General features: G+C 38.2%; 1 protein-coding gene and 1 long non-coding RNA gene across 2 annotated transcripts in view; one reads left to right on the top strand and one right to left on the bottom strand.

Annotated features, from left to right (window-relative positions):
- LOC148093262 (uncharacterized) overlaps window positions 1-26,034 on the top strand; it is a 99,612-nt gene that overhangs the window by 49,745 nt on the left and 23,833 nt on the right. The window lies entirely within an intron of this gene.
- EDNRA (endothelin receptor type A) overlaps window positions 1-26,034 on the bottom strand; it is a 49,972-nt gene that overhangs the window by 10,291 nt on the left and 13,647 nt on the right. The window contains exons 3-4 of the mRNA XM_087816504.1: window positions 12,427-12,554; window positions 1,508-1,706 (exon numbers count right to left, since the gene is read on the bottom strand). Coding sequence (XP_087672630.1) covers window positions 1,508-1,706; window positions 12,427-12,554 — 327 coding nt within the window. The remainder of the gene's footprint in view (window positions 1-1,507; window positions 1,707-12,426; window positions 12,555-26,034) is intronic.

Genomic DNA, 26,034 nt, shown 5'->3' with positions numbered 1-26,034 from the left:
CTTTTTGTTTAAGTGCAACACAAACAGTCATTTAAGTACCCTCTTCAATTTGTACCCCCTTCCTCCAGGTGCATTGCTGGTGTGAAGGCCCCAAATGCAGCTGCAGAGGGTTTGGAAGCTGACCCCTGAGGGGACTGGATGGAGTCCCCTGACCCCTCCATGGCAGAGGCCTGTAGAGAAAGGGGTCACAAATTCCTTTTGAACTGATGTCATCAGCAAGGGTATGGAGGGGCCTCCCTCCAGTCTGTTAGAGCAAAGTTGAGGAGGAAAGTGTGGAACAAAGAGCAGGAATAAAATTAGGAAAAACAACAACAAAAAGGGAGGAGAAAGAGAACCCCAAATTACAAAAAATGATCAGTTCAAACTCATACCCTTTACTGCAACCCGCTAGGTTTTCCCACCTGAAGGGTAGCTACCCTTGCTTGACTATTCTATAAGGAGATTCAGTCATTACAAACTATCCCATTTCATTTTGTCTAGTTCTAGTGATTAGTAAACTCCTTCTTAATTCTGAGCCTCTTCTCTCTGACATTTTATTGAGAAATATTTAGATTGCTTATTTACACTGCCCAATTTCTGATAACCTCCTACTCACTACTTTGTTTTTCACTGTGGAGATTGGACTTAATAAAAAAGTCAGTAGCTATACAGACCTTAATTTTAAGGTTGCCAGTTTGGCAGCTTTCATGAGTACCTTTAATTTTAAAATCAGAATGTCCAGGCAGGATAACTGGGCAGCTGTAAAACCACAAATTTTGTGAATTTTCCAAGTAAGGAAAACGTACTTTGAGATATCTGTAAGTGATTAAATGTGGAATCTGAGCTGCATGAAACTTACATCAAAGCATTAAATTACGCTGATTTAAGAGTAATAGTATCCTTTTGGTTTTCCTCCTGAGTCCACCTTTGACTAGTTTTGCAAAGGTAATATGCATTTTAAGTATGTTTCCCAAAACACTCATGTGATTAAGCTTTTCAGAGAAACATTAATGTGACCAGGTGTACTAAGCAACAACAACTGAATTTATTAAACTGGACACTTTTTAAAGAGTTCTTCAAATTTTATTATCTGTACATGTAAGTATGACTTCCTACTTTGAGCTAGTAAATCTATCTTTAAAAAAATGTGAGTAACATATATTTCCCCAAGTAACATAAAATAAGCGTCAGCATGTCTGTCAGATGGAAGTTGCACTGTATGCCTTATTATAAAAACAAATAGCACTTTTTACATATAATCTCTCTTTCCTAGCAAACGTATTTCAGAATTCTGAGTTGTTTGAACAAAAGTTGTGTCTACAGTTGTGCTACAAGAGTAAAAACAAAATAGTTGTTCTATTCAAGAAGCTAAGCCCTGGTTTAACATCTATTTCTAATGCAACTGAAGAATATTTGACTGAACTAAGAGTAAACCACACTGGGCACTGCAAAGATATCAAGTCTTGGTGATGGTAAAGTAAAAATGAAGACACCCCCCCCCAGCGAATTCCCTTTAAACAATTTGTACCTCCATGAACTCTGATGTGGCATTGAGCATACAGGTTTTGTGCTGTTCACCCTTGTACTCAAAGGGCACCATGACGAAGCCAATTGCTTCAGGGATGGCCAGGATAAAAGAAAGGACCCAGATGGAGACAATCTCAATGGCGGTGATCAAGGGAATCCCAATTCCCTGAACACGACTCCAGGAAGCAACAGCTCTGTACCTGAAAAAAACGGGGCAATGGAACCAAGTTGTTAGGAATTTAAATTATTTCAATTAAAAAAAATTATAAATGCTGGAAGGCTCCTTCCCTGGCCAGTGAACAACCATTGGCCTTTTAGGAACCTTCTGTGAGTCGTGTAAAAAACAAGTGAGGCCATTAAAAGTTCCACCCATTTGGAAATCAATTGCCTGGCAGGTCTGAGTCTGAGCTCTTTGGCATCTAGCAAAGCCTTGTGAGAGTGTGGAATGTGGCAGCATCAGATAGGTGTGTCTATTTTTTTTTTTTAATCCTCACCTGAGGATATGTTTTTATTGACTTTAGAGAGAGAGGAAGGGTGAGGGAAAGAGAGAAAGAGAGAGATCAGTTACCTCCCTTACATACCCTGACCAGGGATTGAACCATAATCTGGGTATGTGCCCTGACTGGGAATCAAACCTGTGACTTTTGGTGTGTGGAATGATGCTCCAACCAAGTGAGCCACACTGGCCAGGGCAGTGTGTCTATGTTTTTTAAGCTGGGGGAAAATTGGAAGATGGAAGAGGTTGTGAAAAGTGCTGGTTACTTGTTATGGTAATATCTTACTCCTCTTTATATATTACAAAAAGAAACCCAAAACAACTTGAAATCTTATTTATGAAGTGGAGCTAGATATCCTTAACTGAATAGTGACCATAAATTGTCCATCATTTTCTCTCTTCTTTTACTCTCAAAATATGGTCACAGTGGGCTTGTACCAGGTGGCAGTTTTAGTAAAAAGTATTTCTGGTAAATATCAAAGAATGACTATATCACTCCCATTATGATCCTGAGCTAGAGTATGTAAAGATGACTTAAAGATACCTTGATTTCTAATCCGTAAGATTTACAGTCTAATGGAAAAGAATGATTCTTACAGAAGTATAGAATATAAATGTAACTGAACATTTATGTCAATTGAAAAACAAATCGGCACCAAGAAATTGTGTTTATCTTTTTTTACTTTAGTATTTTTGTGATAATCATTACATTTAAATGTTAAGTCTAAAGAAAGTTTGGTTTCAGAAACTCTACGGTCTTTGATCTGATGTGATGGTCTGGTGCTAACTACTTTTAGACTTAGTATTAAGAAGGGACCTGTGAGGTAGTATGGTATTTTTGTGGCTTCATTCTTGAAATTTTTGTTGCTGTTGTAATGGAAAGGAAACATTCTCCTTTTATAGCTTCATTAGATAGTGCCAGAAGAAGGCTGTAAAACACATCAAAGCATTGGAGACAGGTACACATGGGTTCGCAGGACATTCAACTTAATGTGGAAGATCAGTCAGTAAGGCCAAGGCAACCTACAAACTACCCATATCCACCGAGATGAGTCCCATCATTTATATTCAGTGTTCTGTCTCAGTACATTTTCAAGGTATACCTGTGAAAACGCAGTTTCTAGGAATGATGCTGTCTTGTCTTTCACTGTAGATTAGAACCTATAGTTTTGGTATGCACCAGGATGCCACATGACATATATACAGCACAATTTTCTGGAGAAATGTTTCGCAAAAGATTTTTTGGGTAAATAAGATTGGTGTACAGTACAATTTCTAAAAAATCCAGATTAGTTCGGAATGGAATAAAATACGGCTATGCAAACAGACCAAGAAAATCCTTTTACGATATGGCCAAGATTGCATTTTTAAACTTACGGTTATTTCCAGTGGGATAAAGGCTGCTATTTATTTTGCTTCCCGTTTCTGTTTACTTTTCTTTGTTGCCTTGTTAGACTGGTAGCCTGATGTTCAGTAAAAGCTAAAAGGAATGGAGACTGAATGTCTATATCCTGAGGCTGTCAATGAGTTATATCTATTTCTTCTCCCTTCCTCTCAGACCAGTTATCAGGAAAGGTGATTCAAGTAAAATACATTATCTCTTAAGGGAATAAGAAAACCAGATGTCTTAGGCAGGATTGGAGGTAGAAGGTGGTTAAATGTGGTCAACATGTTCTTGTATGAATATATTCACAGACCAGCTTCAGTTTATACTGTGCCATAAGTTCCCAGAACATTACATGTCTATAATCCAATGTAATGTAAACATTTAAAAATAAATAGAAGTAATTTTTAGTGTCTAGTTTAGTAAATTATTCATAATCAGCCTGTTCCTTCATTAACACACATGACTGAGAACCAGAATATTTTCCATTTGTCATCATAGTGGTCTTGATAAAATCTTTATGAAATGAGAAAACAACCATGAGAGCAATTAGAAACAATTGTGATGATGGAGGTGGGGAAAGTTGTGGAAAATAAGAAATACTAGGATCCAAGGTGGTGGCAAAGTAGGTAGATGTTACATTCAACTCCTCCTAGGACCAAATTGGAATTACTAAAATATATAACAATTAACCTGAATAACCAACTGAAGGCTAGCTTAAGAGAAGTGTTACAACCAAGGATTTTACAGAAGAAGCCACATTGAGACTGGTAGGAAGGGCAGAGATGTGAAAAGGGTTGGCCTTGCTCTAAGGGGCAGCAGCTGAGATTTCAGAGGTATATCTCAGCTGCAAAGGTTCCCCTGAGGACCATGGGGGTTTCAGCCCCAAGCTGGGCTCCCCAGACCAGAGCACAGACCCAGGAAGAGGTGCCAACATAACATCTGGCTATGAAAATCAGTGGGGATTCTGTCCACCAGGGAGACATGAGAGTCTGCTAGAGACACAGGTGGCCTCTTAAAGGGCCAATGCACAAAATCTCGTTCCCAGCCACTGACCCTGGGCTCTGGCAGAGGGAGGACAGATTGGACTAGAGTTTCATAAAGAGAGATGGGTTTGTGGCTCTGGGGAGAGAGCTGAAGGGACAGCTGCCAGGATCCCTGTGCTGAGTCCCTCTCTGACACCCCAGATGCCTTCCTACTTGGGTAGAGCATTCCCCTCCATACATATTAGCCTGGGGCAATGCAATAGCCCCACCCTCTGGACTCCCTGTTGAACCGCCTGTGGAGCTTATGCTTTGCTTAGGAGTCATCTGCCTGGGCTGGGGTGTAGAGGTCTGGGCAGACTAAGTGACTGAGTTGGTTGGCTCTGGGATTGGGGCCACTCCCCTACCTTCTCCCAAGCCTGACCAGCATTTCTCCTTCATGGGAGATCCACTAGCCCATATTCTCTACTCACAAAAGCCCCCCCCACACCCAGTGGCCAGCCTCAGACAACACAATAGTGGGATCCAATTAGCTTCACAAGAAGCATATCCAAAGGGAGATCTTGGCAGGCACCAGACCCTGCTGAGGAGAATTTCACTTTATGTGTCAGCACCTGCACAGCAGCTTGCATACCATGGTAGGGACTGACCCAGTCAGCCAGCCTGAGGGTCGACTCCATGCATGAATGAGTCAATAGCAATCAAGCCTCAATTACAATAGGTGGACCCACATAACTCACACAAGGGACATTCTTGGAGCACCAAGTTTAGGTGATCAAGGAGACTGTGCCAACAGGTCCCACGAAACAATATATAGATGATGTATTATAGAATTGTATAACTGAAACCTATATAATTTTATTTACCAATGTCATCCCAATAAATTCCATATAAATAAATAAAATTTAAAAATATACTGGATGTTCCCAAAGTGATTTCTTTTGAAATATAACAACACAGCACATATCTGCACAAATAGGTTCTCCTTACTACAAGTGATTATAAACAGCCTTCAATCTAGTCAGTGTGTGTGTGTGTGTGTGTGTGTGTGTGTGTATATATATGTAGATAGATAGATAGATAGATAGATAGATAGATAGATAGATAGATAGATAGATAGATATAACCTCTTCACTCATTGTAGAAAATCTGCAAGTGTAGATCCAACCACCAATAACTGATATTCTAGAAATAATCCCTCCTCTTTGAAATGCTTTCTATTCTTGGCTTCCCCCCCATTCTCCTGCCTTACAGGCTACTCCTCACTTCCTTAGCTGGATCCTGCATACTCCTTAGTGATCCCATCCAGTCTCATGGCTGTCACATCATTTAAACTATCTATATGCTGATAAATAATTCTAAAATTTATAACTCCACCATAGGACCTCAGCTCTAACTCTAGACTTGAGATCTTTACTCAGACATCTAATAGGCATTTAAACTCACCCAAACCTGACTCCTGTCTTCCTCCTTATCGCCCAGTCAGCCCGCTTTTCAATCTTTACCATCTCAGGCCAAAACTCTGAAGTCAGCCTTCACTCCTCTTTTTCTCTTCCACCAAACAACCAAGTATTTAGCAAACCTTGCAACCTCTTCCTTCATGATATATCCAATGCAACCGCTTCTCACCATCTCGCCTGGATTACTGCAGTAGCCTCCTAACTGGTTTCCCTGCATCCACTTTGCCATACTGCAGTCTACCCTGAACACAGAAACCAGAGTGAGCCTGCTAAGACATCAGTCAATCATGTCACCCCTGTGCGCAAATCCCACAGTGGTTTCCCACCCACAGGAGTACCTCCCAGTATCCTCAGAGCTTCTGCTTCCCATCCCTTCACTCGGTCTTCACTCCACTGTGCCTTTTCACAGAGGCCTTCCCTGAACACCCTGTTAAAATTGCCAGCTTCCCCTCTAAATTAACTCTTGTCCTTCTAACCCTAATTTATTTTTCTCCATAACTCTTGCTACCATGTGACCAATCAAATATTTTATTTATGTATTTTGTTTATTGTCTGTGCCCACCCATACCTTTAGAATAGAAGCTCCATAGTGTAGACATTTCATGTGTTGGTCACAATACTTAGAACAATGGGTGCCGATTAAGTATTTGTTGAATTAAACGTCTTTGTTTCCTTACCATGCATATGTCTTTAATGGCCAAAGTCAATAGCACACTAAATTCTGAATATTTTCTTATTTTTCAAGCTAGCCCTGAATTAGATAACAGATAAAGAGCCAATACCTTTAGAATTTTAGAATCAAATAATTAAAAAACCAGCAGGGACCTTTGGGCTGACCTTTCTTCCCTTCGTGTTCCAGTTAGGAGCCTGAGGACTGGTGTGTTACCGTGTCCTCTGCCTGGTCTCCAGTGAATTTTGTCATGTGATAGGCCAAAATAAAATGATAAATTACAGGTCTTATTTATGTAACGTTGTTTGTTACTGTATATAGGGTGGGGCAAAAGTAGGTGAAGAGTTGTTTGTATAGAAAAAATACAATAATTAATAAATAATAATATAAGAATAAACTCTGTTTCACATATTCACAACTGTAAACCTACTTTTGCCCCCACCCTGTATTTCTATAAGTAGATTTTTATATATTTTCAAGGACCAAGGTAATTAATGCATGTTTTGAATCTTTATGGTATGGTCTGAGATAGTCATTAAATATAAAAATGTTTATTATTGAATGTACTTTTAAACAGTATAAGAAACAAATTCAAAATATACTACTTCAACAAAATATTTTATTTCCTCTTATTCTTTGTCCATTTCTACTCTCATAAGCATAGTTTGAATATAAAAATCATACTGGTTACAATTTTATTTTTAGCTTTATTTATATTCCATTATAAAAATACTCTGTTTCTACAGAGGCATGGCATTTATTAATTTAATAGCTACCCAGTATAATAAGATGTTGATACAATTTACTTAAACCTTTCTCCTATATTCATATTTCTAGTCTTTGAAGGTTGTGAACAACACACCTATAAATATGTTTTTTTTCCTCTTTTTGAATGATTTCCCAGAATTAATTTTCTTGAGTGGGTAGGATGACTGAATTAAAGAAACAGAAAGGTAAATGAAGTACCTTAAAAAAGCCTTCCTATCAAGTGCCTATCAATGCTTGCCTACATTATAATTTATTATTTTTCCTTCAATTTTGCCACTTTCATAAGGTAAAGACAGCACTTAACGTCTGCACATGTTTAACAGCAAACCTGACTTATGATTTATGTCTCATGTGATAGACAACCCAGTTGCCATAGAGAGGTTTGGAGGCAAAATACTAGCAGGGAAAGTTTTAAAGAGAAACATGATGCGGTGGATTAAAGGAATAGCTGCCCATGGACACAGATAATAGTGTGGTGATGGCCAAAGGGAAGGGGGGGGGCGGGAGCTGGGTGGAGGTGGGTAATGGGAAGGAAAATGGGGAGGAAAATGGGGACATCTGCCACAGTGTCAAGAAAAATAAAGTTTAAAAAATGATTTGAGAAAACATTTTAAAAAAGATAGCTGCAAATACTTTGACACTTCTTCAACTAAGCCCTTCAACTTGGATGCAGCTGAAACAATGCTTTGCCAGTTTCAGGCCTGGCCTCTAAGTAGAGCAGCAGGTTCCCACTGGAGCCCTGAGTCTGCTGGACAGAATGTGTTGAGGGGCCCAAAGCTACATGGAGAAGGAGATGGGCTCCACTGAGCTCAGACTTCCAGCTGTTCTTGCCAAGGGGCCAGACATGTGAGTCTTGGACCTATGAGACGCTTAGCTGCCAGCTGAAGTCCACCAAGAGACCCCAGTCAAAGTAACAAGGATGAGAAGAATTGTCCAAATTCTTGCCCCATAACATGGTGAGATAAAAATAAAACGGTGGTTCTTTTAATCCACTGTTTTGGGTTAGTTGATTTATCAAAGAAAAATAAGCTAGCGAAATTAACCAGTTGCCTAACTTTGACATTAGAACAGAACCCAAAATGAGAGCCCGAGTTGCCCTACAGCCAGTAATGGACTTTGTCTCTGTTCAGTCCTCACGTTCTGTCTTCTGGCTCGGCCGTGTTTCCCATGCTTTCACTATTGTCATGCAGCAAAGGAAAACCATAACAGCAGGAGAATGCGGAGAAACCAAGTCCGTGTCTAAATACAAAGGAGGGTTTCCAGAAAATCTTCTCCATGCTTCTTAAATTAGGATGAACTTTTGAGAATATCACAGAGGCCACTGAGCAATTATTTGAAATGATGGGATGAAGAACTGACACCGACTTTTAAAGAGTTTGAGGCCTATCAAAGTTGCCTTATTAATAGATCTTTGCAACTTTTTCAGGTATCTAATTATACATCATTCTGGAGTAGCTGTCAAAAGAGTTTTATCTTTTTACAGCCTCCTTCCCCAGGCAACTTTTAACTGCAAGTTGAATCTGTACCCAGACCCTTTTACTGGTCTGACCCCCGTCATCTCCCACTTTAAACACAACTCTTAACTACAAAGAACAGCACTGAATTCTCCTCCCCCATTCCTGCTCTCTCTTTTCCCACCAAACTCAAAGTAACATAAAACTTGTCACTTGCCCTGGCAGGGTAGCTCAGTTGGTTAGAGCTTTGTCCCAATATGCCATGGTTACTGGTTTGGTCCTCTGACAGGGCACATACAAGAACCAACCAAGGAATGTAAGTAGAACAGCAAGTTGAGGTTTCTCTCTCTCTCTCTCTCTATTTTTTTTTTTTTAAAAGTAGTTTTTAAAAGTCACTTATGGCATGTAAGAATATTTTAATTATTGGTAATGGTTGATTATTCATATTTTGCTGGGAAAATATATTCACTTTAGGAATATACTTATAGAATTATACTTTTAGAAGTATACTGCCTTAGCACTTAAAAAATTATTTTACTGATAAAGCTGAATTAGGGATCAAAATTTGTTTCTAAATTTCCTGTCTTTTTCTGAAATTCCCACTTTACCTTTTTCTTAAGTGACTCTGGATATAAAATACAAATAAATAAGAGTTCAGTTTGAGGAAGAACTAGGGAAAAGGTTAAACTGAGACAAGTCTAGAGTGGAAATGAGCAAGAAAACTCATCAATTTTGGTACAAGCCAAAAAATCTCTTCTTGACCTTATCCATATTGAAAGCTGATAGGACTTTTCTTTGATCCTATAACATTCTGTATTCATTGAGCAATCAATGAAATAATAAAGAAACTGTATAGAACTTGGATGTACAGTTACTCTTATATTTCCCCCCTGAAACAACTCTGAAATGAAAGACAACTATAATATTTTTTAAAAATATAAAAAAGTCATGAAAAGTCTTTCTGAGCCATAATTTGACTCAGCTCATACAATGATAGCATGGATTCCCAAGTTGCAAATTGTTTTGTAACAGGTTCCAATTTTTCTCTTTTTACTCCTTGTTTTAGTAAGAAAATAAAAAGAAAGATTTTCATATTTTTAGTAGAATACAATGCAACCAAATCAAGAGTCAAAGCAAAGGTATCGTATCTTCAGGAGCTAAATGTGAATGATTCACTCTCTAGTGTGAAGGATTTCGAAACAGAAATGTCAAAATAGATCCCCTACAGCAGGTCCCAACGCTCAGAGTCAATACCAAATAAAATGTAAAAATAATGAAGAAAGGACCCGAGGAACAGAGAATGATGAGTTTATTACCAAGAAAAAAGTTCCTGGATTAAAAATTCCTGGGAGTGGAATTTTAAAATGGTTTGTCTCCTTGACCTAAAACTGAGACCGAGTCTTAATAAAATGTAGGGTGTCCCCAAAAAAATGTATGCACACTTTGAATAATTATTAATTCCAATGGGTTAAATATGAAAAGAAAGAAACATCAAATGAGCTATCAGTTGATGTTAAGTGTGTATAGATTTTTTGGGGACACCCTGTAGATGCCTGAATTAATTTTCTTTCTTTTATTAAAAACCAAGAACATTTCAGTTGATATGGAACTGATAATTTGTGAGTGAACGTTTAGCTGACTTTTCTCCATGTGTGGGGGTGGTACAGGTGAGGCGAACCTGTACCAGAAATGGGAATCTATGACCTAAATCCCTCTACCCTCCCTCCCCTACCATCACCTCCCTTAGTCACCCCCCCCCCCATCCCACACAGGTAGTTTCAACAGGGGAGACTAAGCTTTGCAAATGGTCCTCTGAGAGTCTCCCAAAGATGAAAGAGGGGGCAGAACAATGTGAGCTAGAGAATGAACGGGTTTTTTTTTGATGATTTAGGAATCCCATTGTCTGAATACCTCCATCATGTATTTTATTCTCACTTGTTCCCAAGTCTATGTCTTCACAACCATGAAAGCTCAAGGACAGCAGCTACATCTTGTCATGTCTGTTCCTTATACCCTTCCTTCTCAAGTCTCTCTGTTGAACTAAATTATGAATTATACTACTCAATTTAGGGATAACTTATTATATAGCTTATCACTGAAGAATAAGTGCCTTAAAATATTTTTTATCATGAAAAATTTATTGAATAGATTTATATGAAATATATAAAGGGACCACTATACCACACCACATAACACTATAAACTAGACTCTAAATTTTGTAATAAAAAATGTATTACAGGAATGAAAAGCTGCCTATATTTCTTATCATATCAAGCAAATTTGTTCCTCTCTTTTGGTTTTTCTTTTCATCAATGCCTCTCTCCTCAAAGGATGGTTGGACTTAAAGAAGATTCTGTTGTTTATAGGAGCCAAGCATCCTCCTTGTCTTTTTCTCCTTTCTCAGTCTTGTTTGTCATAAGCTATTCTGCTCTGTTTTTGGCTTGGGTTAGATCTTTCCTCAGTGGTGCAGTTTGCTTTTAGAATGCTGAATAACTCCTACAATTCATTGTCATCCTGGTTTTTACCTAAACTTTGGGACGAAGTTTAATTAATTTTTTAAAATAATATATCTTAAATTTTGATGGTGCTTTTTAAAAATATGTTTTTATTAATTTTTTTTTAGAGAAAGAGGAAGGGAGAGGGAGAGATAGAAACATCGATGATGAGAGACACATCAATCGACTGCCTCCTGCATGCCCCCTACTGGGGGTGGAGCCCGCAGCCTGCACATGTGCCTTGACTGGGAATTGAATAGATGACCTCTTGGTTCATGGGTCGATGCTTAACCACTGAGCCACATTGGCTGGACTTGATGATGCCTTTGTAGACAAAACAGTAGGGATGGAAATAACTCTGGGCCGGAAACTTACATGTATTTCTCCGTTCACACAGGCCTCTGTGTTCCTGCCTATGTGCTTGTATGTGCTTGTATTTTAGAGCTGTCTGGCTAGAGAATATTAGGGTTAATATATGTTAAAGGTCATAGGAATGAGCTGTGCAAATGAAGAAAATTAAATGTATAGAATGGCCTAAAGTATATAATGAAAATGGGTAACAGATAATAGAAGTAAATGAACTTAGAAAATTTTTTCAGCTCATAGGAGAACATTAAAAAACCCCATCAGTCTATCCCTAGACATTACTACTAATATATATCATATTTATTTCAAGTAATTTTATATTCACATACCTATACATATAAATTATATTTGACAACCTTATCCATTTCTCAACATGAAGTAATAAGGTTGCTTTCAACTTTTGTTGTAAATAATCTTGTAAAGAACATCTTTGTGCATGAATTTCCTGTTTCCTTAAAATGAATCCTAAAAATTGTAATTACTAAGTCAGAAGGTAAAACCTTTAGCAGGATTTTGTTTTCTAGAAGAACTGTTCAAATCTTTACTCCTGCCAGATATTCAGAAACATGCTTTTTAATGAGAATTTCTTTGTTGCCAGAAGGGTATATAATTGAATATAATTGGCAAAATGCTCTAGATGCAAACCGCCTAAGCCAAAGATGGCTAATAATCAGCAAATGTGAAAAGCAGTTCTAAACAGTAGAGCAAGACTGTTAATATTTTAATTCACTTGAAACTAACAGCTGTCCTGGGCACCAACTCTCAAGGCTTCTTGACTTCCTTTCTTGTGACCAAAATGCTTTTCTAAATCCAACAAGAGAGGAAAGGGAAAGAACCACCTTACCTGTCAACGCTGAGAGCACAGAGATTGAGGACAGTGATCCCCACTGAAGACTTCTGCAAAAAGGGGAACAGCTTGCACAGAAATATGCCAAAGTCATTGTGATCAAAAGGCCAGCGCCCAGCCAGCAGCTGAAAAAAAAGGAGACACAGTAGTAAGAAATGGCAGGGCTGGCATGGAACTCATGGACACATACTCCTAATTATCTTCTGGACTTCTAAATTTTATTATTCATTATGCTTTCCAGCTAGCATGGTGATAATAGAGTAGTATTCTTATTTTCATATTTTAAAGCCTCAGCAATCTGGAAAGGTATGGAAAATGATAAATATAATAACAGAAGAGATAAACCTTTGATCTTATATGAAGTAGTCATAGCAACTACTTTTTAAAGAGTAGCAAAAGTGTGGGGCTTGGGTGACAGCTTAACAGAGAAGCAGGTAGTCATCTCTTATCAGTTCTTGCTAAACCAGGAGTAAAGCAAATCATTTTCAGCTAGTGGCATTAGAAGATTATATTGTCTCCTGACAAGCAGCCAGAGTTCTGAATGCGAGGTTATGCAGAATACTGGGAAAATGAAGTGGTTTAGGATGTACTGACTTTGTTAGCTGGTCAATACCTAATGCCATGTGGAACTTACCTTTTCCTCTGTGCTTAAGCTACTGATTGCTTCAGTAGCTGTGTCATAAGTGACTTTTCTTTATTTAGGCTCAAACTTGTCTTTATCATACAGAAAAATGTGGATTCTGTGATCTGTTTGTAGCATTTGCAGAAAATCTATTTTTTCATGTTGACAATTTGAAATCTTTTTTGGTAGGAAAGGATGGACACCCTCTAGTGGCTGTGGTAAGTAGCAAGAGCATAAAGTCCTGTAAATGACTGATACTCATCTGATTCGGCACTGTACTAGGAGCAGAATAGTTCAGCTGCCTAAAAGGGGAAAGGAGGTCTCTGTTGAATACATGATGCCTTTTCAAGAGTAAGAATAGTGTTGATTTCTAAATTTTGCTTAGTGACTCAGAATTTAAACTTACTGCACTCAATAGGAAACATTATCCTACTAACTAGACAAATATGTCTTTTTTTCTTTTTCTTGCAAAGTACCTATTGCCATAGTAACTCTAAGATGAGCTTCGTATTTCTGTTCTGCCATTTCTAAAACATTATGTGAGGTTTAATTTCATGGTCAATGTGGTCATTAATGTGGATCCATGGAGAAAGAAGGTGGGAAACCAGTATCCCATAGATAAGAACCTATGTATTTAGAGAATTTAGTGACAAAGGCTCTCTAAAATTCTGTTTTTGTAGCTGAAACCCTATATATGACTTTTCAGAAGTTATATTTAGTTTTCTAACATATTTCTCTTTCCTCTGAATAGTTTTCTAAAAGGACCTGTGCCTTCAACCCATTCCTGCCTCTGGTCTCTTCTTCCTCTAATTCTAACTAGTCTTGGTTGGTGTCTTCTCAGAATTTCTACAAAAACTTTTATCCAAGGACAACTGGTGGGCTTTTCATAAAAACACTGCCCTAAACTCTGACAGTTTTCATGAAGCTAACAATTATACCATTGCTGATTGCTGGTTATTAATGCTTGATGCCAGTAAAGACAAAACATTATTTCTGGGATGAACCATCCCCTACAAAGAAAAGAAAACCAGAAAACTACTTTTTATAGAATGAGAGTTTAGCATTTTATCCCAGAATTGTAATTCTCCTTTAAAGACTACAGAGATGTAATTAAACTGCGTAAGGGCTGTTATAGGATATGCTTTGGAATTGTTGAAATGTTATTATTGGTTCATTCTTAGAGGCAGAGGATTCTGAAATCCACCTGGATGGATTTCCCAATTCAAGCATCCAACAATGAGAGAAAAGAAAAGTATGTTTCTTGCTTACCCAGGGAGACTCTGAAGTCCTGTGAAGGTCTAAGTGACAAGTGCCAAGAAAAATGATCCAGAAAAACCCACAACTGAGCGTGCATTGTTTTGGGCCCTTCCTATCCCAACTGAGATTTTTCCTTTTTCAGACTTGTTTAAACTTTTAACTAGGGTTATGTGTAAAGAAAGGAGTGAAGGGAAAGATATCTTGGTATTGGTGGGCACTGAAATGATCATAGAATTGTCTTTCTTTGACACAAATAGGTGTTTTGTTATTTTTCTTTTCCCCAGGAGTGAGCATTGATTTTTTGGGGGGAAGTAGAGACAAAGGGGAATAAAAGAAATAATCGGAGGAAAATTTTAGGTACAAGCACAGCATAGACTTCTCCAACCTGTATCTGCTTCATTCTGAAAGATGTATGGTTAGTAACTGTTTCAATACAGCCCCAGGAAATAGGCCCCTGCCTGCAGGCAACTTCTTACCTTTTAGGTTAACTGTGGCTTCTACAAAGAGGCCCTACTTAAGTACCCAAGCTGAAATCGGGTAGTACCTACTTGTTGATCTCATTCATGGAACCAACATTGGAGTAATTTTACACTTAAAGTCTCCTTTCTGCTCACCCCATTTTAGCAGTAGAACATATACAAAAGGAAGGGGATGTCAAAGAGGCATGGAGTGTAGCTTCCTCATTTTTCTCTTACTAGAAAGGCATTTTGGAACTTCTAAGAGACTACTGGGAATGTATCCTTTCTTTTATATACAACTAGTAAAAAATGAAAATGCAAAATTTTGAATGGTAAAAATAAGCTGTATGAAAACATAACAAAAAGCATGTCTCCGTTCCAATCAAGGCCCCTAAACTTCCTGCCCAAAGGCAACCACTGTTAATTGTGTTTTCTCCCAGAAAACTTCCTATGCACATACAAGCATATGCCTTTTGTAAAAACAAGTGGAACCATATGGAAAAGAATTCCTATTAACAGCCTTTTATGATATTTTTTTCCTAAAGTATTTTTCTGAAGCCTAATTGAAAGGTTTTCATTTTTAAAGCACAACGATGAAACAATTTAGGCTAGGATAGAGAGAGATAAATACTGCTTAGGATAAATTAGACCGTAGCAAAAGAACTAGATGATTTCATTAATGTGAACAAGCTACTACCAATTGGTTCACAGGGTACAGTCATATCTTAGTTTTGCCATAAAAGGGTCTGCACTATTATGCAGCCCTCATATTTATGATTTCCAGGTACATAGCACAGTTCCTAGCGCATGGTAGGTGTTGATTGAATTAATGATTCCAATTCATTAATTCAGGACAACATTTTCATATTTTGAAATTAGATAGTACCAATTTTGCCCTGAAAAACACATTCGTTCTGTAATTTACTTTCTATTTAAAAGTTGTTTCTCATGATCTTAAAGTAGTATTTCCATTTTTACTGTTGAAAGAAACAATGCATCTACCAACTAGTTGCTTGAGAAGGTGGGAGGATACTGTTTTACATAAGACCCAGGTGGAAGAGTACATGTCACAGACTCTTTTTGGAGATCTCTCACTTTGGGCAGAGGTAGGACTGCTCAGCCTGTACCGAGCCACAGAACAGGCACTTGGAGATGATGTGCATCCTGTGGTCTAAATACAAGCCATGCCCTCCCCTTCTTGGGGTCACAGAGGGAATACCACAGAGCAATCACTGAGGCAGCAGAGGGCAGCCTGCTGAGCACGGATTTTACCTACGGACGCTTGCCTTGGTTCTTATGTAGGGAATTTTTCTATAATTGAAATATAAAGTCCCCGATCATCATCTGAAAACGAAAATACTACTAAATGGCACATATTAATGTAGAAACCCTGCCTGTATTTGTGTGGCTGATTTGGATTGTGTCAAAATCAAGGTCATAAAATTGACAGACTGCATTTTTTTTAAACAGTCAAAACAGATTTACTGAAGGACTTGTACCACATGATACACTGATAAGCACCCTGTTTTTAGAAGGACTAGGTCCAAAAGCAGGATTTCTCGACTATATTTAGCACTAAGCAATATCTACTTGGTTGGGAACTTTTAGATAAGTGCAATGTACCTATTTCTGTCAGTTTTCTGGAACACACTCAACAACCAGAAAGTAAGCAAAAATGTAAGGAGCCAATGGTTGACGTGAAATTTACACCCTAAAGCTTGAGTACTTGACTCAGGGGCAAACTGCCGAGTCTTCACTGAAGGGTGATTTATTCTTACTTTACACCAGTGCTATAAAGTTTAGCTTTTTTTGTTCTTTAGTCCATTGCACATCCAAAGCTGCTCATTAATAGGAACCTTCCAGAGTGACAATTCTTAGTCTTGGCTGTACATTAGAATGATTTAGGGAGCATTAAAAAACCCCAGTGTCTGGGCCATGCCTCTAGATTAGTGCTTCTCATCTTTGCCTGCCTCCACCTGCCCCCCACCCCACCCCCAGGGGACATTTGGTAATGTCTGGAGACATTTTAGGTTATTACAGCTGGTGGAGGGGGCGAGGGAGGTTACTAAACTATTGGGTAGAGGTCCGTAATGCTGCTAAGCATCTTGCAATGCACAGGACAGGCCCCCCAACAAACAGTTATCCAGCCCCAAATGTCAATAGTGCTGAGGTTGTAAACCATATTGTAGACCAATTAAATCAGAATCTTTGGAATTGGGACAAAAGCCTCAGCAGTTCTTAAAGCTCTCAGGTGATTCCAGGGTGCAGCCAAGGCGAGAATCACTGCTTTAGCACAGTGGTTCTGAATCTTTAGCAACATCAGACTCATTGAGAGGGCTCATTAAACCAGATTGCTGGGCCCCACCCCAGAGTTTCTGTTCAGTAGGTCTGAGGTGGAGCCTGAGAATTTGCATTTCTAACGAGTTCCCAAGTGATGCTGCTGCTGGTCCACCACCCACACTTTGAGAACCACTGCTCTAGAGGCACCATGATTGGCCAAAAAAGTGACAGCTGACAGCCAGATAATGCAGAAGGAGCCGAAAAGAGTCTAAAACAGACCTAAGAAATAAAAACATCACAATGGTTTGGGTGGAGTATCCAGCATCTCATTACCCTCTCACCCCACCAGCCCCTAAAGGCATCAGTATATAAAGGTGCAGGTGACCTAGCTGGTATGCCTGACCCTAATGCTGCAGTCTAATGTCCCAGGCCTCACCAGTGTGACACTACAAAGTAAGGCTGTTCTTTCCCTAAATTCATGAGGGACTCATGAGGCTTAGGGTCACATACAAGATTGACCTGTTACTGTGTGACCTTGGGTAAGCCACCTCCCCACAGTAAGTCTCATTCCTGTATTTGTTAATGGGTGGTTCTCCTATCTGCCACATGACTGATGAGTGTCTGGGAGGTTCGAATGGGACAATGCTTATGAAAGAATTCTGCGAACGGAATGTGCACCACACAAATGTTAGTTCTTTTGAACCACCATGATTTGTAATCATAAACTGAAATGTACCATTTATGCATGGCTTAATGAATAAAAAGATAATATACATGAGTTTCACCCTCTTTATCCACCCACTCCAGATGTTAATACCCCCTGCCGTTTTATGTTATTAACTTGGACATTATTTTTCTCATGGGCATGACGTACTAATAATGGGAAAAATAAAACCAGTGGCACATTTTTCTTTGTGTTTATCTTCCCTCCGCCCTGTCTGGTGAGGCTGAGGGAGTCTCCTCCTCCCTGTCATCTCATCTCACTCCACCCCTCCTAGACAGGAATGAGGGATTTATGAGTACAGTCTGTAATAGCTGAAAACCTGAAAGTAAATAAAAGGTTCTCTTCCTCTCAACATGAATTATTGCAGGGTCACTTAGAACTGGACACGACAGGCCAGGCACCAGTCTTAAAAAAAAAAAGTGGGGTTCGAGGTTTTCTTTCTTTTTGGGGGAGGGGCTCGGATGTAGAAGGTGGTACATCGTTGAAACAAAAACATCTTCTGACAGCACAGACTGAGATCATTATAGAGCCTGTGACACCCAGGACAGGCCATTATAATGAGAACATGCTCTCTGGATGTTGCAAATTTCAAATCAAATACAATAAAATAAATAAATCACTTTGTGTGACTGAGAATAGATTTTGCTCTTCCATTATGCTTTAACTGCTTCAAGATTGAGGTGCAGAGCATTCATAGAAATAAATAAAACCTGTGTCTGCTACCCGATCCACACACTTTCTCCTGTGATAGACTCCTCTTGCCTCCTGACCAGCCCAAGCATTTGGAGTGGACGACGAATGCAGAGCAGAGCAGAGCAGAGCAGAGCAGAGCAGAGCAGAGAACTCCACAAGTGTTCACAGCCCTAGCACTAGGTGCCCTCGGGGACCTGGGGAGATGGGGGAGCACTCCTTTCTCATTAACGCCAGTGGCCCTGCAGCTCGCCTCCCTGGGTCAGACAGAAGGCTCTGCTATGTTCCTGACCCTGTGATCTTGGCATGTTGGTCAATCTCACTGCTTCTCAGCTTCTTCCTCTAGAAAATGGAGACAGAGATGGTAGCTACCTTGGAGGGTTACTGTGGGTAACAGAAGAGACAATCCATAGAAAGGACTTAAGTGAAGTAAGTACCTGGAAATGTGAGCTATCTGCATGGCCTATGGTTATCAGTCTTTACGTTTTGTCCTGTTTTCCAATCCAGGATCATCCAGGTCAGCACAGAAGCATAAAAGCCCCTATTCGCAAGGAAATTACTACTTAGAGGATGAACTTAAATAACGGTTCCTGGGGAAGCTGTAGAAGCTGTATTCTGTGGGGGCACAACACTGTGCTGTGGCACAGTGACAAAGAGCATGGACTCTGGAACCACTGTTTGCACCCTGGCAGGACTCAGGCAAGGTAACTGTGCCTTAGTGAAAACTGGAGATACAAAGAGAACCTATGCCACATGGGTGATGTGAGTGTGAAATGAACTAATTCATGCAAAGTGCTCCCGGCCCATCACAGATCACAGTCCCTGTAAGATGGTTTCTGAGGAACGGCCCCTGTTATTCTGCACTTAGTTTGGAAAACATGAAGCTGTTGCTACTACTTGCTACCATATCTTTCACTGTTGAATATTCAGTGTTTCAGTTTTTGCTGAGGCCTTAACTTTTAGAATCTGAAACACATAGATGTTAATAATAACCAGGTGGAGAAGAGAGGAAAAAATAAAGAGGAAAAATACTTCTTAAAGTCAGAGTTCCAGAGTCATGAAGGTTTTTTTCCTTGGAGGAAAGATGATTCACCCAAGATATGGGCTTATTGTCCCCAACAGTCTCAGTCACCTGAAGGCTGGGAAGAGAAGGGAGTGTCTCTTTCTGATAACTCTCCTGTAAGGATGCCGATCTGGAAGCAAGGGATGTGACACTTGTTTGCATGCACAAAACCAAAAGATCATTGGCTGGAGAAGAATTAAACTTTGCTAAGGTAGAAAAATGAGAAATACTCAGTATCAAAATCACATAGGCTACTGCCAAATATACATGTCAATGCTTTAAAATTTCTTTCGGAGCAGGGAGAAGATTTATGTCAGAAGGAATGAATCCTGGCTTTTCCTGAATGGAGAAAAGATTTCACGCATATGTTGTGAGTGGAGCCTTACGTTTTCTTGAAACAGTGTGCAAGCATAATTATGGAAAATACGTGCTCCAACCTGGGCACACAATAAGGCCCAACATCTAATGAAAAAGTTGTATTGTTTATTTTAATTAGCATTCTCTGCGGTAGTACATGCTAGTACTTATCTGAAATACCATGCAGGCAAAACCAAAGTAGAATGAAACAAAACTGGCAGCAACTCCTACATAGAGATTTAGGGAGTAGCCCCAAAACGTACCAGGAAGGTGGTGATGAGTCGGAAAGCGGGAAACCCATGGCTATTCTGAAAGCATGCAGCTTATTTAGTGATATAGTGTATAAAATCTTAAGAACTGGAGTTAATTCTTCATTGGAAAGTATGTCATGTGGTCATGATTGTCCCGTGTGTAGATGGAAACAATGAGCCAACAAAGATATGCTGTGTAGCACGAAGGAAATCATACCGTATGTGTCTTTTTGGGGGGAAAAAAGAATACAGTTGATGCTGAAGCTGATGTGCTACAGTAAATAAGGTTGAGGTGATTTTGAATGTTTAATAACAGAAATTCATTATAAAATAAAACTTGGCCATTTCCAACAGCTGACGCATAAAGTGAAATAGGAAGACACACTCAAGGTGTCTGAGTTACCAGTCATGGCACACAGGAAGGCATCACATAAGAATGAAGAGCACGCCGACAGTGCACCCAGCGATGTTCAGAAGCCTTGGCTGTCTTCCAGGACAATGCTATGTGCGGTCTACAGAGTTATTAAAACTACAAAAGTTTTATTTAATCGCGAAGAGGGAAGGATGGGACATACTGAAGGGGAAGCCTAACCCTTGAAAATCTTTGGGCCTTGGTTCCCTCCTCTGCCAAATAATAAATGTTGGGCTAGAACTAGATTATCTTTAAATTCTCTGCCAGCTCTTAAATTGTATGATTTTTTTTTTTCCACATCAGAATTCCAGTGTGTAACTGGTTTCTCGGAAACTGTTACTAACTCCACTTAACCCTCACCTCACCTCATCTCAGTCCTTCCCTTCCTGTTTTTATGGTTAATTTCACTTCTCCCATTTCTTTTATTCTTCCCATCATTAAGCGTTTCAGTCTCTTTTGCCTTTTTCTTTTACCCCAAAGGATGAGGGATGCCAGAACCTGTGGAATCCCACAGACTGAAGCCTTAAGACCATTTATGTAGTTTGAATGTATGAACAATATTTCAGTACCCTCCAGGGAAAAGAATAAAGTATACAGTAAATTTGCCCAGTGAACCTTAAGCATCATATTGTAAATATAATCCTAACTATATGTAAAATGCAGGGGAAAAACAGTAGCTAAGTGGCTATTTTGAACTTTATTTTAAGCTTCAGTCAAGGGTCTATTATAAATAATAATGTAAAATTAAGGCTTTTAAAATAGTTTTGAAAATTAGTTTGATATTGCTTTATGTCTTATTTATGGTCATTTGGAAATTAACTTGTACTAGTCAAGAACAATAGATTTTAACCTAGTTTTACTTCTAGTCTTGATATTTGATAGGTGCTGCACCTCCACTGTAAGACTTTTATTTTTAGTGCTGGTAGAACAAAAACATACAAATTTGGGATCTAATGTAATTAGCCTAAAGTGACGCTGGGTTCTTTCTTAAATACTTGAATACTCAGAGAGACTTGTACCATTTCCTTGAGATTAGGGCTAATGTTTTATTTTCTTTTCATTTTTCTTAAGGACCTGGTACGTTGTTCCACATGCAGCAGTTGCCTAAGGAATACTGACTGCCATGAACATCAGCCATCTAAGAAAATGTTATTAGTACCAGTCTGGTAAACAACATTTATCTTAGACTTAAAAAATTATAGCATTTCAGACTTGGGTAGGTGCTTAGACTTCATCTAGATCTCTAAGTGTCTGCAGACATCCTGGGATCTCTAGGAACCTTTCATGGGGTCTGCAAGATCAGGATATCATTAAGAGCTTACTGCTTTTTTCATTGGTTGACATGTGTACTGTTGGTGCAAAAGCAGTCGTGGTTAAAACCGCTGGTACCTTAGCACAAATCCAGACAGTGGCACTAACCTGTTCTAGTAGTCACTGTATTGTCCACCCTCACACACTCATAGTTAAGAGTAATGGTGAGGAGTTCAGCAAGGTCACAGGATAGAGGAGCAATATACAAACATCTACTGCATTTCTATATACAAGCAACGAAAAATCCAAAAATGAAATTAAGAGACAATTCCATTCAAAATAGTATAAAAAACAAACAAACCAGGAATAAGCTTAACATAAGAAGTGTAAGACAGGGACACTGAAATAAGACATAATATTGAAGAAATCATAGGAGATCTGAACAAATGCTTATGGATTGGAAGAATCAATATTATTAAGATGGAAATATTCTCCAGATCTATCTAAAGGGTCCCTATTATAGTCAAGGAAATTAACAAGTTGATATTAAGATTTATATAGAAATGTAAAGACCTAAAATGGCCAAAACAATTTTGAAAAAAGAACAAAGTATGGTTTAAAGTACCTGTTTAACAACTTACTAAAGCCCACAGTAATTAAGACAGGATGGCATTGGCATAATAAAAGACAAAGAGATCAGTGGAGCAGAAAAGAAAGTTCAGAAATAAACCCTTAAATATTTATCGTCAGTCAGTTGATAAATAGTGCCAAGGCAGTTCAGTGAGGAAAGAATGGTCTTTTTAACAAATGGCATTGGAACAGTTGGGTGTGTCTATGCAAAAAAATGAACTTAGATGCTTGCCTTGCATCTCACACAAAACTTAATTCAAACTGATTATAGATCTAAAAGTAAGAGTTAAAATATAAATCTGTTAAAAGAAAACATGGGAGGAGTTTTTTGTGATCATGATTTGGCAAAGGTTTCATAGATAGGATACCAGAAACATGATCTATAAAAGAAAAGTTTCAGAAATTGGATTTAATCAAAATTAAAAACTTTTGCTCTTCAAAAGCACACCATTAAGAAAATGAAAAGCCACAGAGTGGAAAAATATTTGCAAATTATGTATCTGATGAAGGATTTTTGCCCAAAATACATAAAGAACCCCCACAATTAAAAAAATATAAAGACTGAAAGGTTTAAATAGACAGTTCACCAAAGTAGATACACAAATATCTAAGAACATGAAAATTAAAAATGCTCAGCATCATTAGTTATTAGGGAAATGCAGATTAAAACCACAATGAGATACCACTACATATCATCAGAATGTCTTTGATGAAAAAGACTAACATAATTAGTGTTGGTGAGGATGTGGAGAAATCTGAACCTTCACAGAATGCTAGTGAAAATACAGAATGGTACAACCCCTTATTTGACAATGATTCACCAATATTCATATTTCTCCAGTGTTACATATACTCATTTGTGTGGATTTAGTTCTATACAGTTTATCACAGGTGTAGGTTTGTGTATACACTACCATTTAAGATATGGAGCAGGCTCATCACCACAAAGATCCCTTATGATGTCCTCTAATAACCATACTTCCATTCTCCCCCCACACCTCCACCATCCCTAACCCCTGGCAACCATTAACCTGTCTTCCATCTCTGTAACTCTGTCATTTCAAGAATGTATATAAATGGAATCACATAGTATGTAATCTTTCGAGATTTGTTTTTTTCACTCAGCATGATTCCCTTGAGATTCATCCAAGCTGTTGTATATATCAATAGCTTGTTTCTTTTTATTTTATGGTAGTTCTATGGAATGGATGTACTATGGTTAGTTAAACCATTCACCCATTGGAAAACATCTGGGTTGTTTCAAGGGTTTGGCTATTATGAACATTCATGAACAGATTTTTGCATGAACATAATTTTCATTTCTTTGGGATAAATGCCTAAGGGTGCAGTTGCTGGGCCTTATGGTAATTGCACGGTTAGTTTTATAAAAACTGCCAAACTCAGCAATGTATGAGCAATACAGTTTCTCCTCATCTGTGCCAGCATTAGGCATCTTCACTGTTTAAAAATTTTTGGTCATTCCGATATTGTGTCATGATAGCTCCCTGTGGTTTCAATTTGCATTTCCCTAATGGATAACGATGCTGAACATCTATCTTTTCATGTGCTTCTGGGCTATCTGCGTATCCTCTTCAGGAAAATTTCTGTTCACGTCTTTTACCCGTTTTCTAGTTGGATTGTTTTTTGCTGTTGAGGTTTGAAGGTTCTGAAGCCTTATTCATATTTCTGAAGTTCAGATCTTAAGCTCTGACCTCCCATGGGATAAATGGATGGGAATGAGAGGCAGGAATGAAAGGCAGGGGCAGGGTAGGTGCCACAGGGGCTCACAAATGTTTTCGGTAAATGGCTGGACAGTAAATATCTTATGCTTTGAGGAACATATGGTGTCTGCTGAAACTACTCCCGTAAGCAATGGGTATGGTTGTATTTCAATAAAACTTTATTTACTAAAGTAGTCATTAGGCCAGATCTGGCTCGGTGGCTAAAGTTTGCCCACCCCTGGGCCAGAGACTCAGATAAAAGAAAGGTGAGCACTGAGGGCCCTGGAATACCACCTTAGTGATGATTACTTCTGCATTTAGTTCCCCTCTTCTATGGTGGCTCAGTAGCTTATGGCAATTTTGAGGTCACTCCATAAAACCAATGAAAATACTACTGTGAAGCTAACTATTTCCCCAGAACAAAAAGCAGGAAAAGTTTCAACAAATCTTTTAAATTTAAACACATTCATAGGATTGCAAAACTCAGTGCTCACACATTGTACACAGTTCTGAATACCTTCTTGGGAATATGTGTTATGTGCATTGTAAGGCACTTCCATTTAAAATCTAGTCAGTGGTTCTGATAAATAAAATTTCTTCTTAAGGATTCTACAGTGCAAAATTTTGTTGATGATATTACAAGGGATTTTCTTTTAGATCTCTCTTCATATGCTACAATTTGGTAAATTTCTATAACAATCTTCCCTTAACAATCACATCTTACTATAATGTAGTAACCAGATTACAACTAAACCTCAAACTTTTACCTAGCAACTGGCACACCCAGTATATGGCATTTAACAAAAATAACCTCAAAGAGATTACCTAGAAAATTTAATCAATCCAGCTTTAATTTTCCTTAACATTTACTGTCTGTAACCAGTGTTTCTTAATCTGCATTTCATGGCGTGTTTTGGAGTTTTAAAGTAAATAACCATTTATTATAGCAGTAATAGAAAGTTCTGAAACCTAATTTTATTTCTGTACCTCTTGAGATTAATTTAATAAATGTTGTTTTAACTGTATATATTACTTTGGGAGAAAGAAAGATGACAGTTTTTCTGTTTTTAAAGAGAATGTGAACAAGTATTTCACATTCAAAATGTTATTTTTTTGTATTCAGTGGTTTCAAAAATTTCAGCAAAACACTGAATATAAAATTGCCCTGGAATTTGGGCTAACTTCATTGAATATATGCTTGTATCCTCAAACAGAATGTGAACAACTCAGGCATGGTTATCTGAGATTTTGTTTTCTATAGAAATTTAGTAAATGTGTGTGTTGACTTGGAGATTATCTATTCTACAGAGGCATGCAATAGATTTGCTTGAAAGGTAAAGAAGAGTTATATATAATGAACAGACTTCAAACATAGGCCACAAAGATCTTTAGTTTTTTAAAATTAGAAAAAATTTCTATTTAGGAAATTCTGCATAGTTCCTAATACTGTACCATGCCGTGGTATAGCTCTCCAAAATTACTGATTAAAATATAAAAGGATTATGATCACAGTTTATATTAAAATTATATTTATCATATAGGTATATGTATTGATATCTATTACATATATATTTTATATACTATACATATGTAGGTCTTATATATATATATATATATATATATTTTTTTTTTTCTTTCAGCATATATTTGCACAGAAAAAGGTGCATATGAGAATGGCCATAGATGCCCTCTTCATATTAGCTCAAAACTGGGAACTATTTCAATGCCTGCCATTGAATGGATGCAATGTGGCATATTCAGAGAGTGTAGTACTATACAATCGTGAAAATGAACGAGCCACAAAAAAACACAACAACTTGGGTTACTATCACAAACATAATGCTGAGAAAAAGAAGCCAGACAGAAAAGAATATGCATTATATGATTCC

This window comes from Miniopterus natalensis, chromosome 4 (genome assembly GCF_054644295.1).
Source record: "Miniopterus natalensis isolate mMinNat1 chromosome 4, mMinNat1.hap1, whole genome shotgun sequence".
NCBI lineage: Eukaryota > Metazoa > Chordata > Mammalia > Chiroptera > Miniopteridae > Miniopterus > Miniopterus natalensis.
This window is presented reverse-complemented; position numbering and strand designations above follow the sequence as displayed.